Raw genomic sequence first — 22,928 nt, forward strand, 5'->3', positions numbered from 1 at the left:
CCAGATGCTCCCACAATCTAACTACCCGATATATGCACTCACTCACTCCTTTTTACCTTAATCCTATCAATACCCCCATCTCCGAATCATATTTCCTAAAACCTTTTAATGGTGTGACGGATGGAACCGGAAACAAAACCACTTCAATTGATGCTAATCTCACTCAGCAAACTTTCATCATATATATTTCATGACACGAAGTCCTCTGTTTTCCTGTCGAGGACTTGTAATGACAAAACTGGTTTCTGTGTGTAAGGAAAATCCGATAACCGAGATCATACAAATCCCGGAATATTCCCAGAGCTGTTATATATTTTTCTGAAGGAGCATCCTTATGCTGCAGCGAAATGTGTACCTCAAACACAAACTGAGTCACGTTGTGCAAGGCGTTGTTGTTAATGACTTCCGGTACCACCTTCCACTCCATGTCTTCAATATCAATTTTTAAAACATCGATCGTTGTCTGAAAGATACAAAAAATATATTTTAATGGATGTGTTGTTAGGTGTTTGTTAAGCTTGATGGTGTTTTGGCAGAGACTAGTGGTTAAAGTGGTCTCTAGTCACAACAAAGTGAGTGAATTGGGTTTAACGCCGCTTTGAACAACACGCAGTTATAACACTGCGTTTCAGCTTAAACCTGGAGGAAACCCATGGCAATCTGGGATAGAATAGGTCTTCAGCAACCCATGCTTGTCATAAGTGGCCACTGACGGAATCGGGTGATCAGGCTCGCTGACTTGATGTGATCGTTTCCCAATTGTGTGGATCGATGCTCATGATATCAATCACTGGAGTGTCTGGTCCAGACTCGATTATTTACAGACCGCCGTCATATGGCTGGAATATTGCTGAGTGCGGCGTTAAACAACAAACAAACATAATCTGGGAGGAAAGCTGGAAGTGGTACGAGTTATTTGGACCGACCATTTGATCCCTTGCATAGAATAATTCTGCAATTATGCTTCGGACTGTTGCAATATTAAGAAATTGTGGGTCACAAAATTACATTGTTGCAATGTTAAACAAACAAACAAACAAACAAACAAACCGTACCATGCAAACGTAGTAGAACAAGAGTCATACAACAATGTTAAGTACCTGAGTGTGTTTAAGAGACTCGCGTATACAGTTGAGAGTTTTCATTGGCCATTTTCTTTCTGACCTTCCATTGTAATCAGAAAGTCCCAGAGAATGAAACATCACGTGGTCGCTGCGCCGATGGTCTGGTTTGCCCATACTGAGAAAAAAATCCCATATTATCTCAATCACTTTAATTGAGTCAGATCCTTACATAGCCAATCAACGTTTCTCTGTCTTTGATGTTTCACGCCGTATCCTGCTCATGCCATTATACTTTGTTCTACATTGTAATTCGAACTTGTGCAGAGTTGGTTTTCTTAAACAAGCCTGAGTTCGACTTATAAGGGGAAATTTATAGTCATGTTAACTCTTAGGTTGAGTTCGAGCCAACCGTTATTCGACACATCCTGTTAAAATAGTGTTTGTATATAGTAAGTGTTTCCCGGGACCGTAAAGTCACTTCGAGACAAGCCTTATTTGACACATACAATTAAAATTGTGGTAATATAGAGTATGTATTTCCCAGGACAATAAAGTCAGTTCGAGCCAGCCGTTCTTCGACACATCCAGTTAAAAATAGTGGTAATATGTAGTAAGTGTTTCCCGGGACCGTAAAGTCAGTTCGAGACAAGCGTTATTTGACACATACAGTTAAAAATAGTTGTAAAATACAGTAAGCGTTTCACGGGACCGTTGAACCAGTTCGAGACAACCGTTATTCGACACATCCAGTTAAAAAAAGTGGTAATATATAGTAAGTGTTTCCCCGGGCAATAATGTTACACTGCACAGGAAGCAATTAGCTATTGCCATCGAATTATTACAAAACATGTCATAGCAATCAATTTCGGTTTGTGTATTTCATTAAGTTTGGCTCTTTATTAATATATAGAAAGGAGGAGTAAAATAGTAAAAGAAACGATCCTCAGAGATGATGGGGTTGTTAACGATATTACCTCCAAAAAATGAGCTATACAGGCGCTTAGTCAGCACTCAAGAAATACCACAATGTGTTTTTACTTTTTAAAATATAATTTAATTTATAACTGTTTAAAATTTAAAACAATTTCGCATAATACACAACTGCTGTTGGGTATCTTAGACATGTTATATTTGAAACAAATAAATCTCTTTTCGGCACATATTTACATTTCAAACATGGTAGTGGTCACGTTGCACATTCATTCCCTTGAAATTTCAGACTACTATTTACAAACTGTTGCAGGAATAATTCAATAATTTTTCAATTACATAAAAAACCTCGGTATATTTTCATTTCCTCTTTAGTATATGTTTCTTCAGAAAAAATACAGCATGAGATTTTCTGAAACTTTATTTAACGTGGGAGTACATTGTCAGCTATTTATGAGTATATAGGTATATATCTGCAGCTCTTACCTGGGGTCAAAGGCATGGATCTCACATCCGTATTCTTGCGCGATTGCGTCGTCGAAACTGAAGTCATTGTTGATACTGAAAAAATAAAATATAGATACTACTCACATTGCGATAGAGATATATTACTATGACCCGAAGCTTATGCAAAATGGGTCTTGCAGTATGAATATTGTCAGCACAGTACACGTGTTTCGGGGTTTTCAGTTTTAGTGATTTGTTTGTTGTTTAACGTCACACTCAGCAATGGTCCAGCTGTATGACGGCGGTCTGTAAATAATCGAGTCTGGACCAGACATCCCAGTGATCGATATCATGAGCATCGATCTACGCAATTGGGATACGATGATATGCATCAACAAAGTCAACGAACCTGATCACCCGATCCTGTTAGTCACCTCTTAGGACAAGTGCGGGTTGTTGAAGACCTATACTGGCCTGGATCAATAAAATGGCTTCAATAAAATGGTACGTCACATATCCAATTGTCCATCCTCAAACATTATCCTGGCAAGCCGTGATTTAACTGAAAGATTGTTCAAAGCAGTATGAAACACAACTTACACATCCACACTTATATGCATATTGGAATATCATGAAGCTTTTCATTATTCCCATGGGTGTGGTGTGGTGTGGTGTGGTGTGGTGGGGTGGGGTGAGGTGGGGTGGTGGAGTGGAGTGGATTGTGAATATTGATATGAATGTTTCAAGCCTAATGAATGTGACGAGGGAGGACGGCGATTGAGTGAATCTGTTATTGCTTAGTGTGTTTTTGCATCGTCAATATCATTTTAGGAATACAAATTGTATTATTCGAGTATTATTATCTCTCCATGCATTGTATGGGGTTTTTTGTTTAACGCCGCACTAGGCAATAATGGAGTCTGGACCAGACAATCCAGTGATTGACATCATAAGCATCGATTCACTCAATTGGGATACGATGACATGCATCAACCAAGTCAGCGAGCCTGACTATCCGATCCTGTTAGTCGCCTCTTACGACAAGCATAGTCGCCTTTTACGACAAGCATTGACGCCGTTTAGGGCAAGCATGGGTTACTGAAGACCAATTATACCCCGGATCTTCACGGGTCTTAATTCATTATTTATTCTATTCTCGGTTATGCTGTTTTGAGAAACCAGTGTGGTTCAAATAAGAGTTACGTCCCAGAAACCTTTAATCCTGTGTCCAAATCCCGATTAATCCCTCGTGCTCGTGGGTTTCACCGAAGTGGTAAACTTCTGAGACCTGCATCACTTCGGGCTTTACTCCCACATTAAGCTGACACGCCGTGATATAACTGGAATACGGTGACGATAAACCCAAATCACCCAACTCACTCTCTTTGTTTGTTTTTTACCGTTTTTTTATTTCAGAGAGACATTTCATGTTTGTTTGTTTGTTGTTTAACGCCATACTCAGCAATATTTCAGCTATATGACGGCGGTCTGTGAATAATCGAGTATGGACAAGAAAATCCAGTGATTGACATCATGAGTATCAACCTACACAACTGGAATTCGATGACATGCATCAACCAACTCAGGCTCGCTGGGATGCGCGAAATATTCGCATCTTGCATGAACAATTGAAATATTTTTGGTTTGTTTGTTGTTAAAAGCCGCACAAGCAATATTCCAGCTATATGCGGCGGTTTGTAAATAATCGAGTCTGGACCAGTACTGTGACTGACAGCATGAGCATCGATCCACGCAACTGGAATTCGATGACATGCATCAACCAACTCAGCGAGCCTAATCAACCGATTCCGTTAGTCGCCTTGTACGACAGGCATTGATGCTCTACACTAGTTTCGGGAATAATACTGAAAGCCTAAAGATCTAAATCAGGGCTTCGAACCAACGATCAGCATATCCTGACGCAAGTATGGATTGTAACTCTGCACAGGGAATTGCATCATCGGTGTCATCGGTGTCATCGGTGATCGGTGATCCCCTTACAATTGTAACAGAGGTGAAAAGTACTGTCTTAACTACTTGCAATGTGTATTATCCAATAAGACATTTCTGCTTTCGAGGACTTTGTTTTCTGGTAACCCCGCGCCAGACAGAAATAAACTGAATCGTGTTCTCACCCAAAGGAATAGACAAGGCACGGTTTCTTTGGTCTGACGATGGGGTCGTTACAAACCTCCCAGCCGCCATCTTGCTGAAGTCCCATCCTCTTCATGTCCCCACACGCCACCTGGATGTTTTCCACGTAACTGCAAGGTCAAGGTCATATGTAGTACAGGATGTCACCGCCGGGATATTCACGACGTAACAACAGCAAGGTCAAGATCATATATAATACAATACTTCCACAACTCCAACTTGATGTTCTCCATGTGAGACGGAAAGTCCCACAAACCAAGTAACAAGGTCAAGGTCAAGTGTACTGCAGGATGTGGTCATACGCCACATGTGTTACATATGACACAGGATGTCCAAAGCATCCATCTAGAAATCTCACGGCTAAAGTCATTGATGGTAAGGATGACACCAAAGTGTCACCTGCGCAATGTCCTCGTAAATGTACCAAGGTCAAGGTCATACATACAATTGTGACAAATACCAAATTCACTCGTGCACGATGCAGGTTTATTACCATTCGGCACAAATCAATGCGATATCAATATTCGGAACATCTATAAAAGAGGCATTAAGGTGTTCATTTCCAGTATTGAACACAACATTTGACACTGAGACTGTGTCATAGAAATATCATTGACTGCTCGAGTGAGTGAGTGAGCGAGTGAGCGAGTAAGTTATGATTTTACATCGCATCGGCAATATTGCAGCTATGAAAACAAGTTTATTATCATAAAATTCCTGTCGACAAAGGACAGTAAAACAGTAAGGTGTTATCACAGTGTAGACATAAAACTTACCTGAGCAATTGCTCGAGTGATAAACATCATAAACAAACAACAGTTTTTGTTGAATAAATGTTGCATTTCAATCACAAAAATGCGTCATTGTCCGTTCCAAAATTATATGTCTCACACCTTGGTGTGAGGGGGTGGAAAACTGTTCAAATCGGCGTTAAACAAAACTCACTCACTCCTTACATGTTAAGAGGGTTAGAATTGGTCTTCAGCAACCCATGTTGCCGTAAAAGGCGACTATGCTTGTCGAAAGAGGTTGATGCATGTAATCGAGTCCCATCGAGTCTCATGATTTTAACTGGATTGTCTTGTACATATTTGATTATTTACAGATCGCCGGAATATATAGCGGGAAAATTGCTGAGGGCGGCGTTAAACAAAAAAAACAAGCCAACATGTCCAGATATAAGCATTGGACTCAGTGAGTGAGTGAGTGAGTGTATGAGGTTACGTCGTTTTGAGCAATATTCTATCAACATACCGGCGGGCCACCAGAAATAGACTCCACACATTGTACCCCAAATTGTGAGGAATCAAACACGGGAAGTCAGCGTTGCGAGTGAAGAGTCTTTAGTTCCAGATGTGAAGTTTCCAGATATGTCATGACCAAACACGTGCAAAGTGGTAAACGTCTGAGACCAACTCAGGGATTCACACATTAAGCTGACACGCTGTGAGATAACTGGAAATTGTTCAAAGCGACGTTAAACCCAACTCACTCACTCCATATTAGAATATGACACACTGTGAGTAATTAACAAAGTGGGTATGTTCATTATAACACGGACTATTAACTTATGGGAGATAGTCTCAATGAGTTTGGAATTTTTAGATATTTTACCTGTGGTATACTTCAGTCATTTGAGCTGGGTCAAGGTTGCCTATCTGTGAACGTGTCGGTGGCACATGACCTCGGAGACACTCTGCCTCAGGGATGATGGGTTTGTCTGTAGAAGTGTTCTGGAAAGACAATCAGTCAGTACTAGATCATTCTACCCTACTAAATCATTGACGCGAATTTGGTCCAAGGACTGGATCAAAGCCAAAAGATCGGCGATTCTCTAAAAGACATTCTGAAGGAAATTCAAGGCGCGTTTCCACACTGCATATCCTTTCAATACATACTTGTGCATAATATTTATTACATTTCAGATTCATGATGCATCCTTGTTAAATAAACCTAATACATTACTACATACAACACAGTGTTTTTTGGGACGGTCGGGTTGCCGAGTGGTTAAAGCGTTCGCTCGTCACGCCGAAGACCCGGGTTCGATTCCCGACAAGGGTACAATGTGTGGAGCCCATTTCTGGTGTCCCCCGCCGTGATATTGCTGAAATATTGGTAAAACGGTGTAAACCATACTCACTCACTCACAGTGCTTTGTAAATGAAAACACCAGTAGATTTATAAGTCGTTGTCTTCTATTGAAAGAATGGAAGAATATTGTTACTCAATAGTATTTCTGAGTGAATGAGTGAGCGAGTATGGTTTAACGCCGCTTTTAGCATATTCCATCAATACCACGGTGAGGGACAACAGAAAATGGGCTTCACTCATTGTATCCATGTGGGGAATCGAACCCTGGCCTTCGGCATGACGAGCGAACGCTTTAACTGCTAGACTACCCCTAAGATAAACATGTTATTTGCGGCGTACCTTTAGGAAGCTATAACCTGGGCAGTTTTCTTCATAGACGATTGGTACAAGCTGGAACAAGATAGGTCAATGGTTATTATTTGTTACTTACTACATATTCTCATGAACACCATCTTTATGTAATACAGCTTACCATATATTCTTATAAACACCATCTTTATGCAATACAGCTTACCATATATTCTTATGAACACCATCTTTATGTAATACAGCTTACCATATAATCTAATGAACACCATCTTTATGTAATACAGCTTACCATATAATCTAATGAACACAATCTTTATGTAATACAGCTTACCATATATTCTTATGAACACCATCTTTACATGAAAATGCACACATGACAGATGAACTAAGGTAGAATGAAAGAATCGGGTGTTCTTTAACTTGTTTTGTGTAGTTCATATGTAATGCATGTGTATGTACATTTACACAATCATGTACGTGAAAGTATGTACATTAATGTACACATACATTTACGTAAATGCATGTAAACATAAACATATTATGAATGTGTTATACGGTATGTAAATGTATGTATATGTAGACATAAAAGTATGTAGACATAAAAGTATGTAGAGGTATGTAAATTTAGACTTGAATTTAAAGATGCTATTATTCAACCACCAGCCCATCATCTGGCTCGGAATCCACACTGGAAAACACACAATGTGGTTCAGTAATACTATCTGAGTTCCAATAATCCATTTGTTTTGACTGCAGACAACCCTTTAATGTGCGAGGAACATTGACCGGGACAGTGAAGTATTTAATAAGTGTAATATATAGCAGCTGTTGATGTAGTGGTTATAACTGTTGCGGCTCGTTTTACTGTGTTCAATCAGACAAAGTTAGGTCGCAGAGACCAAGAATGGGTGAGAATGGTTTCAGCGATATTCAAGATATATCACAGCAGGGTACACCAGAAATGGGCCTCCGGGTGTTCAACGTGACGAACTAACACTTTAGCCACCAGGTTACACGATCGCCCCAGATTCAGTGAGTGAGTGAGTGAGTAAGTGAGTTACGATTTAACGTCACATCGGCAGTATTTCAGCCATATCGTGAGAACTACATTATTAAGACATATATTGAGACTAAACAAAAACCCGTCAACGATGGACAGTACAATAACTAGATTATCACAGAGTCTACTTAAAACTAGTTGAGAATATTAAAAGTTTGTAGGTCCCAGATTCAGAGTAGTTGGGTGAATATGAAGAAATTAACTATACATTTCGAATACTAGTACAATAAAAAAGACTCCAAATAACCTTTCTACGGTTCATACACAAACCATACAAAAAATAAGTGTTCATATATAATACACCGTTGGTGCTTATACTGCATTGCTATTCGTCATATGCTCAAGGGGTACTTAAACATTTTTTGGATGAAATAATAATTTACTTTTGAACCTGAATGTGGGCGCGGTGCGCGCCGTTGGGTCACTTTGACCCATAATCAACCGGGTGACACATATTTAAAAACAATCCTTATTCATTCGGTCCTTGCGACTACCACGAGGCACTAGAATCATATTGTAATCGGACTCCCGACTGGAGGAACCAGGATATATTTGTTTGTTTTTTGCTTAAGGCCGCACTCAGCAATACCTCAGCTATATGACGGCGGCCTGTCCATACTCGAATCTGTGCCAGACAATCCAGTGATTGGCATCATGAGCATCGATCCACGCAATTGGGATACGATGACATGCATCAACCAAGTCAGCGAACCTGACCACCCGATCCCGTTAGTCGCCTCTTACGACAAGCAAGGGTTGCTGACGACCTATTCTAATCCGGATCTTTATGGGTCTACTGGTACTGCTTGAATAGGTAGTGCAACAATATTCAGTCCTCGTCATCCTCTATTGTTCCACTAACAAGCACGCATGACTGCACTGCCCATTCTAATGAAGAAGAAGAAGAAGAAGAAGAAGAAGAAGAAGAAGTTTACGCTCGTGAATCACAAAGTGACATAGAGGACAAACAGCCCTTATATGGGGCTTTTTTTAAAAAGTCATTTACAAAATACACGATTAAACAGTAGAGTCATAAAGTAATACATACATTGACCTCTGACATATGAAGCTAGTGTTATCATAAGACGCTTGTAAGTACATTGCATTATGAAGATACGATCCCAATTGCGTGCATCGATGCTCATGCAGTCAATCACTGGAATTGTCCAGACTCGATTATTTTACAGGACGCCGTCATATAGCTGGAATAATGCTGAGTGCGGCGTTAAAAAACAAACAAACAAAACATTAGGAAGATATTTTTAGATGGATATTTACATAAATATCGGAGGTAACACGCATGAGATTTCTTAGGCTGCGAAACAGAATGTATCTCAGCCAAATACATCTCAAACGTGAGGAGAGCAGGGATTTTTCATTTTAATTTTTTATTGAAAACAAATGTGACTCAGGAGGAATTCCTAATGGGTTTTTTTCACCAATGAGGACACATTAAACTAGACAATTTGTCAAAAAGGCGTGAAGGATTATATGGTTTCATTTCATAACTATGCAATTGTGACGATTGTACCATCCGTCAAATAACCTTACACATAAAATGTGTATGCACCTGTAACATCGGCTCTGTCCGGAGCATTCCGTCTAGGTATTGTCCGGATTTTAATGGTTCTTGCAAAGGGACATAACTCTATAAAAATACTCAAAAAGCTCGGAGAATAAACCTGTTTCTTTCAATGTGAACAATCGCTTGCAACGACGCTCGCCACATTAGCGTCACACGATAAATATCATGTTCCTATTACAACTAGTAATATATTTTCAGCTAACTTCGAGCTTCTTATTATTTCGCAATAACTAAATCTCCAAACGTCCAGTGTAACACTGTCTATTTACATTCGTACCTGAAACATGACCATCACACACACACACACACACACACACACACACGCACACACACACACAGATAAATAAATAAATTAATAAATAAATATTAAATAGATATACTATGTCATCGCCAAATAAAAATTTGCCTCGAAATAATCTGCCTTAACAGGACACCTTTAAGTCTTAAAGGCAAAATGGTGAAAATGATAAGAATAAATCACTGAAAATCAGTGATTACGCCAGGTGTTCGCAAAAATAAAATCACCCAATACTGATTACAATAAAACATGTATCAAATCGTTTCAAACAGTTTTTCAGTAGAGATGTAAAATAGAAACAGACATTGACAGAGGCATTGGTATTGTAGATATAAATCGACATCTTTTATGACCCCTTTTCAAATCGAATCGTAGGGCATAATCGAGGAAAAGGATGGTACGGCTGTAGAACAAAGGCCTTCACGAGAAGGACGCAACACTCTTCATATAGATATTGACAAACTCAACATTACATGCTCTGGTTAAGCAAGAACAAACACTTTTACCGTATGTGCAAGTATGTGGGATATATCTTACGATTTATGTTAGGACGTCAATATGTGAGTAGTATAGGTAATGATGGTTCTGGACCACTTCCACTGGAGCCAGATTTACATACCTATACTGCCACTACAGAGGGAATTTTTGATACAAGATCGATTATGTGATTCAACGATCGTCATGAGTCGTATTAAAAAAATCATCAATATTAATTAATTATGGATAAAATTTATTATAGACCACGAGGATATTGGAACGGTAAAGGAGCAATCCAAACATTAGCCACTGCGGCTAAGGTATCTAAAGATGTGGCCAAGGATTGGCTAAAGAAACAAGCGGTGTGGCAAATATACTTACCAGCACCGCGTTATATCCCGAGGGAGAAGTTTGATATTTTTACAACGAATGAAGTTCATCAGGCTGGCCTCTTGTTTCTTCCCCATGATAAGGTAAGACGCAAAACATATAAATACGCTTTAACCGAAGTGGATGTGGCTAGTCACTACAAGGAGGCTGAACTATTAACCTCGAAAGATTCAACGGAAGTAGCTGATGCAATGAGTCGCATATATAAACGCGGACCACTAAAATGGCCCAAGTTATTTCAAGTAGATCCTGGTCGTGAGTTTATGGGATCAGTAACTAAACTGTTAATAAAGCACGATGTCGAAATCAGGCGTGGTGAAAAAGAGGCCCACCGTAGTCATATACAATAAACTACGGTCATAACGAACGTGTGTGTGTGTGTGTGTGTGTGTGTGTGTGTGTGTGTGTGTGTGTGTGTGTGTGTGTGTGTGTGTGCGCGCGTGCAATATTGGATTTGTTGTCTTGGCAGTTTTATAATCATGTAATATAGAACGTCAACGTCAGAAAATAAGCAGTCACGATTATCAGCCGAAACAGATTTCAATGGGCGGGCGTATAAGGCCAAATAGTGGTGATAATTATATAAATGGACAATGTCAAACCAAGCCTTTCTAAATTTGACCTGCTGTGATCTTCAAAATCCCGTTGTAACAAAGTATGTGCTCTTTTGGCGTAAACTCTTTAAATAACCCGATTAATTCGTTTTTGCATTTATTTATTCATTCAAATTTTGGCAGGGGTTATTTCGTGCAAACCGTTATCACATTCAATTATTTTCATTAATTCATTCATTCGTGAAACCGCCCGTGGTGTATTACAGAGAACACACCACGTCAGTATAGCTGACACAAAGTCATTCTTAAGGTACGATGTAGAGTGACAATGGACACATTCTTGATTTCTGAGAGACATTTCATGTTTGTTGGTTTGTTGTTTAACAATATTCCAGCTATATGAGGGCGGTCTGCAAATAATCGATTCTGGACCAGACAATCCAGTTATTGACTTCATCATCGACCTACGCAGTTGGGATTACGATGACAAAGCATCAGTCAAACCAACCATCCCGTTAGCCGCACGTTATGACAATACAAACTTGACCTTATTAACATTATAAAATAAAGAATTATGTACAAATGTGGAATTAAAAAGAATTAAACGCAAGTCATCATAAGAGTTACATTGGATTTTCAGATGGTATTCGTCTACCATATTAGTAATATGTATAGTGTTGGATAAAATGTATTATGTATAATGCCTCTCGGGAAGAGGTGTTGAAGGCTTGGCGATACACATACGTAAAATTTACTATATGTTTTCCTCTATTTTTTCCTCTATCATTCCACAAAGAGGTGCGCCAGTTATCAACATCACAGTTCATTAATATCCTTTAAACATAACCAACACAACGATTAGCTCCCTACTCATTGTACAACAGAAATTCACAACTGTACTGTAATAAACAAGCTACAGATCCTCCTATCTATTGAATTTATTTTGAGTAGAGACCATTTATAAATTTAATCAACCAACCGACCGACGGTTGATAACGGTGTAAGAATCTCCATCGAAACGTCGCTATATGCAATAAACAAGAAGTTGTTTTCCATAATGTTGCATGTTTTCTTCTATCCTATTCGTGTCTATATATACACCACATTGCATCCTGCCAGCTAGATTCATTGCACAAGGCTGATACAGGTCACACACAAGAACTTCATGACATAACTTAACGTATTTGAAATTAAATTGAATGGTATGTTATGAATGAGTGCATGTGAACAAAAGGCTATACAAGGCCGTGTTGGACAGGGAGCCTATCTCGCAATGTCACCAGCTCCGGTGAATAATGAGGTAAATAGCCTGTTTTTGGAGTGGGGGGGTGGGGGGTGGGGGTGTGTGTGTGTGTGGGGGGGGGGGGGGGGGGTGAATTGGGTACAGTACAGGGCGAGATCAGAAACTACAACTGGGCTTGCCTGTGGTGTCTTGTTGAAAACAAAGGAAGTTTTAGCTGCCACCTCAATTTCAATAATAAAATCAATAAATTCGAGTCGTGGGCAATCTGTTGTTAATTTTACCATTGATTTTCGTCAAAATTGCCGCAACATATGGTCTGAATGAGTTGATTGATGACAGCAGTATTCATACTACTAACGAAAATCTTCTCGAAATTATTTGATAATCATTTTAACTTTGTCAGGTTATCATGAAGTCCATTTAAACTATAAATAATTTTACATTTTGACAAATATCTGAATTAGTGTTATTAAATTAGCTGATTATCATTTATGTTTATTAAAAAGCTACAGGAGTGTGGAATTAGAACCATGTTTTCTGAAAATGTTGACATATTTGACCCACACACCAGCACTCTCTGTCTCCTGAGTTTATACTGAGTCTATCGTCTTTGTTATGCACATGGGCGTTGCTCTGCCCATGCGCCAAGCCACATCGTGAGCTGATCTCCACACTGCATGTCTGAAGGTTGTTTAAGATTTCACGTGATCCTAATTGAGAAATTTATCAATCGATTTCAAGGTTTGAATACATGCTGCCGGGGACAACAGAAAATATTGAGGATATATGTTTCTCCTGTTTAGATTTCATTATCAAAACGTCAAGCCATTAATTAAACAGGGACACGGCCATTATCATAAAAATAACATGCACGTCTGACGTTTTAAATAAGGTTGTTCACTTACCTTAAAATAGTTCCCAATTCCTGCATGAAATATAATGATTCCAACAAGAAGGACCAAGCCCATCACAACCACAGCAGACGTGCGTCGCATCTTTCAATGGAGGTAATACGGGATATTGATTTATAACTAAGGGTAGTTCTGTGACCAACACTAAGATTTAAGGACAGTGTTTATGACCGAGTGTGTGGCAACATGTTCTCGTATTCCATGAATGGAGGACAAAGCAAACGCCCGAGGAGCCAGCGAGTGACAAAATGGCGCCATACATGCATTACCACCGCGGACAAAAGACTGTTTCGCTTTGTGTGGTGCAAAAATGTGCGAACAGTCGGAATTGTACAGTGGAAGAGATTGCTTGTGGAGAGAGTGTTGACGCTTGACATTTGAAATTGATATCAAGGTGCGTGAGGCGAGAATTTATATGAAAGACAAAGCACACCCGAGGTGTTTATGTATGCATGCATGTATGTATGTATGTATGTATGTATGTATGTATGTATGTATGTATGTATGTATGTACATGTATGTATGTATGTACATGTATGTATGTATGTATGTATGTATGTATGTATGTATTTACATGTATGTACTAAATTTGGACGGAACAAAAACATGCCTATAAACCAACATCACCATATGTGATACACTTTGCAGCCATTGATTTCCCACCAGCAACCCATGCTTGCCGTAAAAGGTGACAATGCTAGCCGTAAAAGAGGCGACCGACGGGATCGCGTGGTCAAGGCGCACTGACTTCGTTGATGCATGTCATCGTATCCGACTTGCATTGGATCTATGCTCATGATGTCTATCACTGGATTGTATGGTCCAGACTCTATTATTTACAGACCGCCATCATACAGCTGGAATATTGCTGAGTGGGGCGTTAAACAACAAAGAAAGAAAACAAAACATGCTCCACCTAGACTTCCCCCATCTATTTTTCATTTAACCACCACCGTAGTCTATTTGAAATAGTTTTCTGAATTGTCAATGGGTCTTGTGGGGAACTGAATAGAAGGTACAACTTATTCCTGAACTAACGGGATCGGGTGGTCAGGCTCGCTGCATGTCATCGATCCCAATTGCGTGGAGCGATGCTCATGATATTAGTCACTGGATTATCTGGTTCAGACTCGATTATTTACATAGCTGGAATATAGCTGAGTGCGGCGTTAAACAACAAACTAACCAACCAACCAATTTATTCCTGATATGTTGTCAGTTGTTCCGTTATAGTTTTATAGTAAACCCTGAAATGCATGACATTTGTAACTTGTAAGAAAGTTTACCACAATAATGACAGGGAGAGAGTGCCTACGTGGCCAGTCATCACAACAGTTAGGAAGATCCGGGTCAGAATAGGTCTTCAGCAACCAATGCTTGCCGTAAAAGGCGGCTATACTTGTGGTAAGAAGCGACGAATGGGTGGGGTGGTCAGGCTCGCTGACTTGCATGATACATGTCATCGTATCCCAATTGTGTGGATCAATGCTCATGATGTCAGTCACTTGATTGTCTGTCACAGATTCAGTTATTTACAGACCGCCGTCATGATCATGTAGTTGGGACTATTTGAATACGGCGTTAAACAACAAGCAAACCAACATGCCCGGGTTGGACATTTCGTCAGTCACAGAATATGGAGCTGCAGGCAAAGACGAACGTAGATACATTATATATACGTCGATGCTACAGGCAAGAAATTAAGCTCTCTATTGAAACTGTATCGTCTAACAATATTGACATTCGGCCATATGTGTACCCCAATAAATATGCCAGGCCAACACAGGTATATTGCCTGCTGCCACGAGATCAACAATTGCCTCGCCACTTGAAATAAAATCACGAAACATCACGATTATTTATTAACCAAGGTCGATATGCACGCACCGCTAAAAATAACCGCTCGCAGCCACATGACTGTGAGGTGAGGTGAAATGGGGTTTAACGTCGCGTCCAAGATTATTGCACTTATATAGCGACGTGCATGTACGTGTGTGTGTTTGTGTGGCTGTTTGTACTAGTCCGGGCTGATGCCGATTTATAGTGCTAGCTCACTGAGATACCATGCCGCAGTTTAACATGAATACCCCACTCAGACGCAGTATACTGACTCCGAGCCGACCAGTCCTTGTTTTAGCCCCTTAATGCCGAGCGCCAGACAGGGTAACAACAAGTACCATCTTTTAACGTCTTTTGGTATGACGCAGCCGGGGAACGAACCCCACATGACTGTCGATCCATACTTGGAACGTAAAAACGTGATGAAACCTCAGATGATGTTTGTCGCTAGCAAAATGGATATTTCTGAAGAGCACACTTTTTGTCATTACTATAAGTCATATTCCTTATCACCGAAATGGCTTGTTTTCACTCAATAAGTATTAGCACACATGCAGCTAGCTTCGTTAATTAATAATCACGATATGTTATTATTTCGTGATTCTGTTTAAAGTGGCAGGGACAAAAGATTCCACTGTCTCCTATGGATATGGACCAGTCAGTTCAAAGTAGTATTCTAGCTGAAGGTGTCTCGTCCATGTGTATATAAACCCTGTATATTGATTCACTGTAGTTACCGATTTGGTGAAACCCACGAGCACGGGGACGGTGGTGACATACCTAGAAACATAATCGGGGCGAACCGGGATTCGAACCCACGATTAAAAGTGTCCAGCGTGCCCAAGGGTCGCAACTCTGCACAGCGAAGTGCGGCGCCTCAATCGACTGGTACGCCGGTCTCCCATCTACACATGGCACGTTGCAACATGACAGATATTCCAAGCATGAACGCTTGCCCTTGAACCGCCTACCTGATACTGTATACTGGCGGCTCCAGGGGTATGTGGCTGTAGCTCACCTGGACCACCATATTAGACATGGCTACGTACATGCTGATAGTTATAAATATTGATGTATCGATTCGAAAGTTTTGTTCTTTTCCAAATATTCAATGTCACTATTAATTTAATTTAATCTATGAAACATGCAATATGCAGATAGCAAAATATTAAATACTCGGTGTATCGACCCGTTCTACTCACTCTCCCCTTCCTGTACCATATGTACCCGCTCTCCCCTTCCTGTACCATATCTACCCGCTCTCCCCTTCCTGTACCATATCTACCCGCTCTCCCCTTCCAGTACCATATCTACCCGTTCTCCCCTTCCTGTACCATATGTACCCGCTCTCCCCTTCCTGTACCATATCTACCCGCTCTCCCCTTCTAGTACCATATCTACCCGTTCTCCCCTTCCTGTACCATATCTACCCGCTCTCCCCTTCCTGTACCATATCTACCCGCTCTCCCCTTCCTGTACCATATGTACCCGCTCTCCCCTTCCTGTACCATATGTACCCGCTCTCCCCTTCCTGTACCATATCTACCCGTTCTCCCCTTCCTGTACCATATCTACCCGCTCTCCCCTTCCTGTACCATATCTACCCGCTCTCCCCTTCCTGTACCATATCTACCCGTTCTCCCCTTCCTGTACCATATGTACCCGCTCTCCCCTTCCAGTACCATATCTACCCGCTCTCCCCTTCCAGTACCATATCTACCCGTTCTCCCCTTCCTGTACCATATCTACCCGCTCTCCCCTTCCTGTACCATATCTACCCGCTCTCCCCTTCCAGTACCATATCTACCCGCTCTCCCCTTCCAGTACCATATCTACCCGCTCTCCCCTTCCAGTACCATATCTACCCGTTCTCCCCTTCCTGTACCATATCTACCCGCTCTCCCCTTCCAGTACCATATCTACCCGCTCTCCCCTTCCAGTACCATATCTACCCGCTCTCCCCTTCCTGCACCATATCTACCTGCTCTCCCCTTCCTGCACCATATCTACCCGCTCTCCCCTTCCTGTACCATATGTACCCGCTCTCCCCTTCCAGTACCATATCTACCTGCTCTCCCCTTCCTGTACCATATCTACCCGCTCTCCCCTTCCTGTACCACATTTACCCGCTCTCCCCTTCCTGCACCATATCTACCCGCTCTCCCCTTCCTGTACCATATGTACCCGCTCTCCCCTTCCTGTACCATATCTACCCGCTCTCCCCTCCCTGTACCATATCTACCCGCTCTCCCCTCCCTGTACCATATCTACCCGCTCTCCCCTTCCTGTACCATATGTACCAGCTCTCCCCTTCCTGTACCATATGTACCCGCTCTCCCCTTCCAGTACCATATCTACCCGTTCTCCCCTTCCTGTACCATTTCTACCCGCTCTCCCCTTCCTGTACCATTTCTACCCGCTCTCCCCTTCCTGTACCAAATCTACCCGCTCTCCCCTTCCTGTACCATATCTTCCCGCTCTCCCCTTCCTGTACCATATCTACTCACTCTACCGCTCGTACCCACGCAACCCGCTCTCATGAACGTTCCCACCCAGAAAACACTCCACCCGCGAACCGATTTGCTTAGAATTGAATGAAGCGCCCTGAAAATATGTTATTTTTTTTAATGCAAGTTTCAAACTTGCAAATAATCGCAGGTTTGGAGGCAGAAATAGCAGGTAAAATGTCATGTTTTTCAAACTTTCAATCGGGACCGGGTCGAATCTCACCTCTCAGAATAGCTCCATTGCCTCATCACACACGGTCTGTTGATCCAGTTAACGAGTGAATGAGTTGGGTTTAACGCCGCTTTTAACAGTATTCGGGATTCGAACCCACAACCATAGGTTTCTGTCGTGCCCAAGGGACGCAACTCTGCACAGCGAATCGCGGCGCCTTAGACCACTGGGCCACCCGTGCCCCCTCCAGTTAACGAAACTGATTTCAGAGTCTCAGACTACATCATCCAGAGTCCAAAGGGGAATTGAAGCTGGACTCGATGGAGATTTCTGCAGAAGTGGCAGTGGCTACAGGCCCTAATTAATTATGGGGCTGTTCTTTTAACATATATTCATAAAAATGTAACAAAACTTGTGTCCGCGGGTGTTACCTATCCCATAAATTGTTGATCGACTTGCTAAAGTCCTAAACCCTGATTTATTTCTTGTGGATACAAATTAAATTGTTAAAATCCCTACACGCACGCACGCAGTAAGTACCTAATTACAGGGTTATAATGCTTAAAGGCCCACGTTACAATAGGTACGGACCCTGTAGTACAGTAATAAATAAATCGACCCGTGAAGATCCGGGGTAGAATAGATCTTCAGCAACCCATGCTTGCCGTAAAAGGCGACTATGCATATATGTCGTAAGAGGCGACTAACGAGATCGGGTGGTCAGGCTCGATCACTTGGTTGATGCATGTCTTCGTATCCCAATTGCGTGGATCGATGTTCATGATGTCAATCACTGGATTATCTGATACGGACCACCATCATATAGATGGAATATTGCTGAGAGTGTCGTTAAACATCAAACAAACAAACAAAACTGAGGAATTTAGGATAGAAACATACACAAACAATAAATATATCAACCAATATATAAATACACAGAGAAAGGGTCAAGACTGCGAGGGACGACTACTGGGAGCAAGAACTTCCACTCAAACCCTTAAGATATAATGTCATTCCTCGTGGGCTTAGTGCAGGCCATTCGTTAGTCCTGCACCATGACCGTGGAATATATTTATTTTATGAAAAAAACATAATCTAGAAATGCATACAAAAGCAAGTCTAGCCAGCTCAAGCTAGCTCTATTCCACAAAATCAGCATAGGGATTTTTTTTTTTTAGAGTCAAGAAGGATCTTGTGTAATATAAGATTTCAGAGACTAAATGTTAGTCTAGCCATTCGTGACCAACTCGTGTTATTCCGGGACAAGCCGAATAGCGATCTTCTTGCAGTAGACGGAAAGGGGCGAGTGGTGACGAATGAGTGCAGGCGAGAGTCCTAGCTATAGGCGTCACAGATCAAGGCCATAACGCGGGGTCAAAGGTTACTTCAGGCATTATCTGCCACCCATCTTGGGGGTTGAGATAACGACTCACCCCTGCGAGTCATTGCGAGTCACTACGAGTCCTATCAGAGCTGATCATAATCAGGCCCCGACATTGCGACATGCTCCGAACAGATTGTCTGTGAATCTCATCACGCTATATGGGTCAATATAGACGTGTAGATGAGCACTTGTCTCGCAACGGTGTCAAGGGGGCATCTCTGCTTGACAATTGTTGTATTGGATGTCGTGGTTTCGTCTGTGAGAAGGTGTCGTTGAAGCAACACAACGATATGACATTTAGTGCAATTGTCTCAATCATATAGGACGTGGAATCTGAAGCCACCGAGCAATTGTTGTGTCATATATTGCCACCAATATGCTGTGATATATGTGTGCTCGTCTCTTTTCATCGAGATACATGTCCTTCAACAATAGGTATATTTAAAGGGATTGATGTTTGGGGAAATAAACTACATTAAACTACGTTTGTAACGAACACACTTACAACGAACTGACGAAAATAACGAACTTTGTCTCTCGTCCATTTGCTATATAAATATATGCTTATAATGAACTACGGTTTTAACGAACTAAAATTGGTGGTCCCTTTGAGTTCGTTATGGAGGTACGTCTGGAGGTGGTTTGATTTGTTTATATTCTGGTAGTTTGTTTGTTGTTTAACGCCGCACACAGCAATATTCCAGCTATATGATGGCTGTCTGTAAACAATCGAGTCTAGACCAGACAATCCAGTGATTGATATCATGGGCATCGCTCCACGCAATTGATACGATGACCTGCATCAACCAAGTCAGCGAGCATGACCACCCGATCCCGTTAGTCGCCTTTTACGAAAAGCATGGGTTGCCGAAGACCTGTTCTACCCCGGATCTTCACGGGTCTACATTCTGGTAGTATTCTCCTGACTTGGTATTATTACAACGTTCCTGCAATATTGTATCGGTAGTTGAAATAGGACACTTTATATAATTTTGAGGCGTCATCTGAAGGAAGGTCGGTGGTTCAATCCCTGGCCCATCATACCAAAAGACATTAACAGATTTGTTGTTGCCCTGCCTGGCGCTCGGCATTAACGGGATAAAACAAGGACTGGTAAATATACTGTGTCTGACTGGGGTATCCATGTTAGACTGCGTCGGCTAGCACGTGCACTGTAGTCCGAGATGTACAAACAGTAGCACAGTTTATGTCTCTTTTTACGTGAAATAATCTTGATAGCGCCGTTAAATCTAATTTAACCTCACATTTCTGAGGCAAAGCAAAACTCAACTTCTCTGAACCTAGCATTTTACATTAGTAATGATAATGATACAGCAGATCACCCCAGCTATACACTGTAAATAAATATAATCTCATAGTGACTGTCTTCAGCAACCCATGCTTGCCGTAACAGGCGACTATGCTTGTCGGAAAAGGTGACAAGCGGGATCGGGTGGTCAGGCTCGCTGATTTGGTTGATACATGTCATCGATCCCAATTGAGTGGATCGATGCTCATGATGTCAATCACTGGATTGTCTGGTCCAGACTCGATTATTTACAGTTTGTTTAACGCCGCACTCTGCAATAGTCCAGCTATATAACGGCGGTCTGTAAATAATCGAGTCTGGGTCAGACAATCCAGTGATTGACATCATGAGAATCGATCCACGCGATTGGGATACGATGATATGCATCAACCGAGTCAGCGAGCCTAACCACCCAATCTCGTTAGTCGCCACTTACGACAAACATAGTCGCCTTTTACCGCAAGCATGGGTTGCTGAAGACCTATTCTACCCCGGAATCTTCACGGGTTTGTCCAATGTAACTGTCCAGATTGTTTTTGTTTTTATAGCTCTACGTGGTTTCATCAGGGTCGCCTTGGGTTTTGTAAAAGAGACATAGTTCACTCATTTGATTATCAAACTATAGGCACACTCTTATTATACTAAATGAAAATCCCGTCCTTTGAACGTTTCATGACAATATGCCTTCATGCGTAGTAACCCGTGAAGATTCGGGTTGGAACTGGATCTTCAGGAATCCAAGCTCGTCGTCGTTGATGCATGTCAGCATATCCTAACTGCGTAGATGGATGCACATGTCAATAACATGATCATCTGATCCAGACTCGATTGTTTACAGACCGCTGTCATATAGCTGGAATAGTGAGGCGTTAACAACAAACAAGAAAACATACGTGGAAAGGCGAGCTTTCACGTTGCGCCAAATCAGGTATAATGTCTTAAAAACCGTTGTTGGGAGTTTGGGTCGGAATAGGTCTAAGTACCTCATGGCTATCGTAGGGTCAGAAATGGGGGTCGGATGGTCAGACCCTGTCACCTGGCTGCCATTATGACGACGTTGGACAATCGTCATGCCATCAGTCACTGATTTGTCTGACCCGAATTCGATGATACACAGGAAGTCGTGATACATTGCAGATTGTGGTTTAAAATCAAAGCAAACAAACGCGCATTAAACATGCGTTGGTAGCAATGCGTATTTTAATTGATATTGGTGTTTTTCAAAGACGTATGTCCGAATACTACTTGATAGATATCACATTATGCAGTTAATTATTATCTCAGCTTACAAATATACGGCTGTGCGATTAACTAAAAAAATTATTTTTTTAGGGATATTTTAATATATAAAAAAATGAATTGTATGCGTGAGTTTGAATTAACGAACTTTTAGAACTGCATATCATCAAGAGTCAGCATGATGTGGGAGGAAAGCCCGAAGTGATGCAGGACTCAGATGTTCACCACTTCGATGAAACCCGCCAGCTCGGGTATTGATACGCAGTGGAAGTCTCAAAAATAACAACACAACGTAAAGTTAACGTCTGTTTAATAATTGAAATTCAAATTTACACCATATCTTAATTAACCCACGATTTCAGAAACAATTTCCAAAATCACTACTTACCACGATTTGTCCTTATTTGACTATTTAAAACCCTTATTTGGTTTTATGAAAGTCCTCATTTGACTATATAAATTAATACAATTGTGCCCCCGCCGCACACATTTGCGCATGCCGCTCGTACGCCACGTGCTGTTGTCCAGAGCACAACACCTCAACAGATGGTGCGTTCGCGCGAATGTTTTTGAATGATTTGTCATCCTTCTGTTCAGGTATGGTCCTGAGAAACCTAGAAACATATTTCAAGCATATTGTTTCGAGCATGCCCAAGGGAAGCAACTCTTCACAGCAGAACTTCCGTGCCTCAACGTCCCAGATGGTAAACAACAACAACACTTACACGTGTATGATGACTAGATTATAATTTCTATAGAAAAAAGACCGCCTCCGTGGTCTAGTGGTAGAGCGTCCGCCCGGAGAGCGGAAGGTTCGGGGTTCGATCCCCGACCGCGTCATACCAAAAGACGTACTTGTTATTACCCTGTCTGGTGCTCGGCATTAAGGGGCTAAAACAATGACAATACTCGGAGTCAGTATACTGTGTCTGAGTGGGGTATTCATGGTATCTCAGTCAGCT

At 41.4% G+C, this 22,928-nt stretch overlaps 1 protein-coding gene across 1 annotated transcript; it reads right to left on the reverse strand.

Annotated features, from left to right (window-relative positions):
- Positions 1–121: 121 nt before the first annotated feature.
- On the reverse strand, positions 122–13,798 carry LOC139479204 (probable methyltransferase-like protein 24). The gene is made up of 7 exons (XM_071262048.1): positions 13,511–13,798; positions 7,029–7,079; positions 6,210–6,328; positions 4,577–4,705; positions 2,481–2,555; positions 1,101–1,239; positions 122–463 (listed from the first exon to the last, which is right to left on the reverse strand). Exons 1-7 carry the CDS (start codon positions 13,598–13,600, stop codon positions 164–166), a joined length of 903 nt encoding a protein of 300 aa, XP_071118149.1. The 5' UTR covers positions 13,601–13,798; the 3' UTR covers positions 122–163.
- Positions 13,799–22,928: the final 9,130 nt, after the last annotated feature.

This window comes from Haliotis cracherodii, unplaced genomic scaffold (genome assembly GCF_022045235.1).
Source record: "Haliotis cracherodii isolate W230 unplaced genomic scaffold, xgHalCrac1.p SCAF_4, whole genome shotgun sequence".
Taxonomy (NCBI): Eukaryota; Metazoa; Mollusca; class Gastropoda; order Lepetellida; family Haliotidae; genus Haliotis; species Haliotis cracherodii.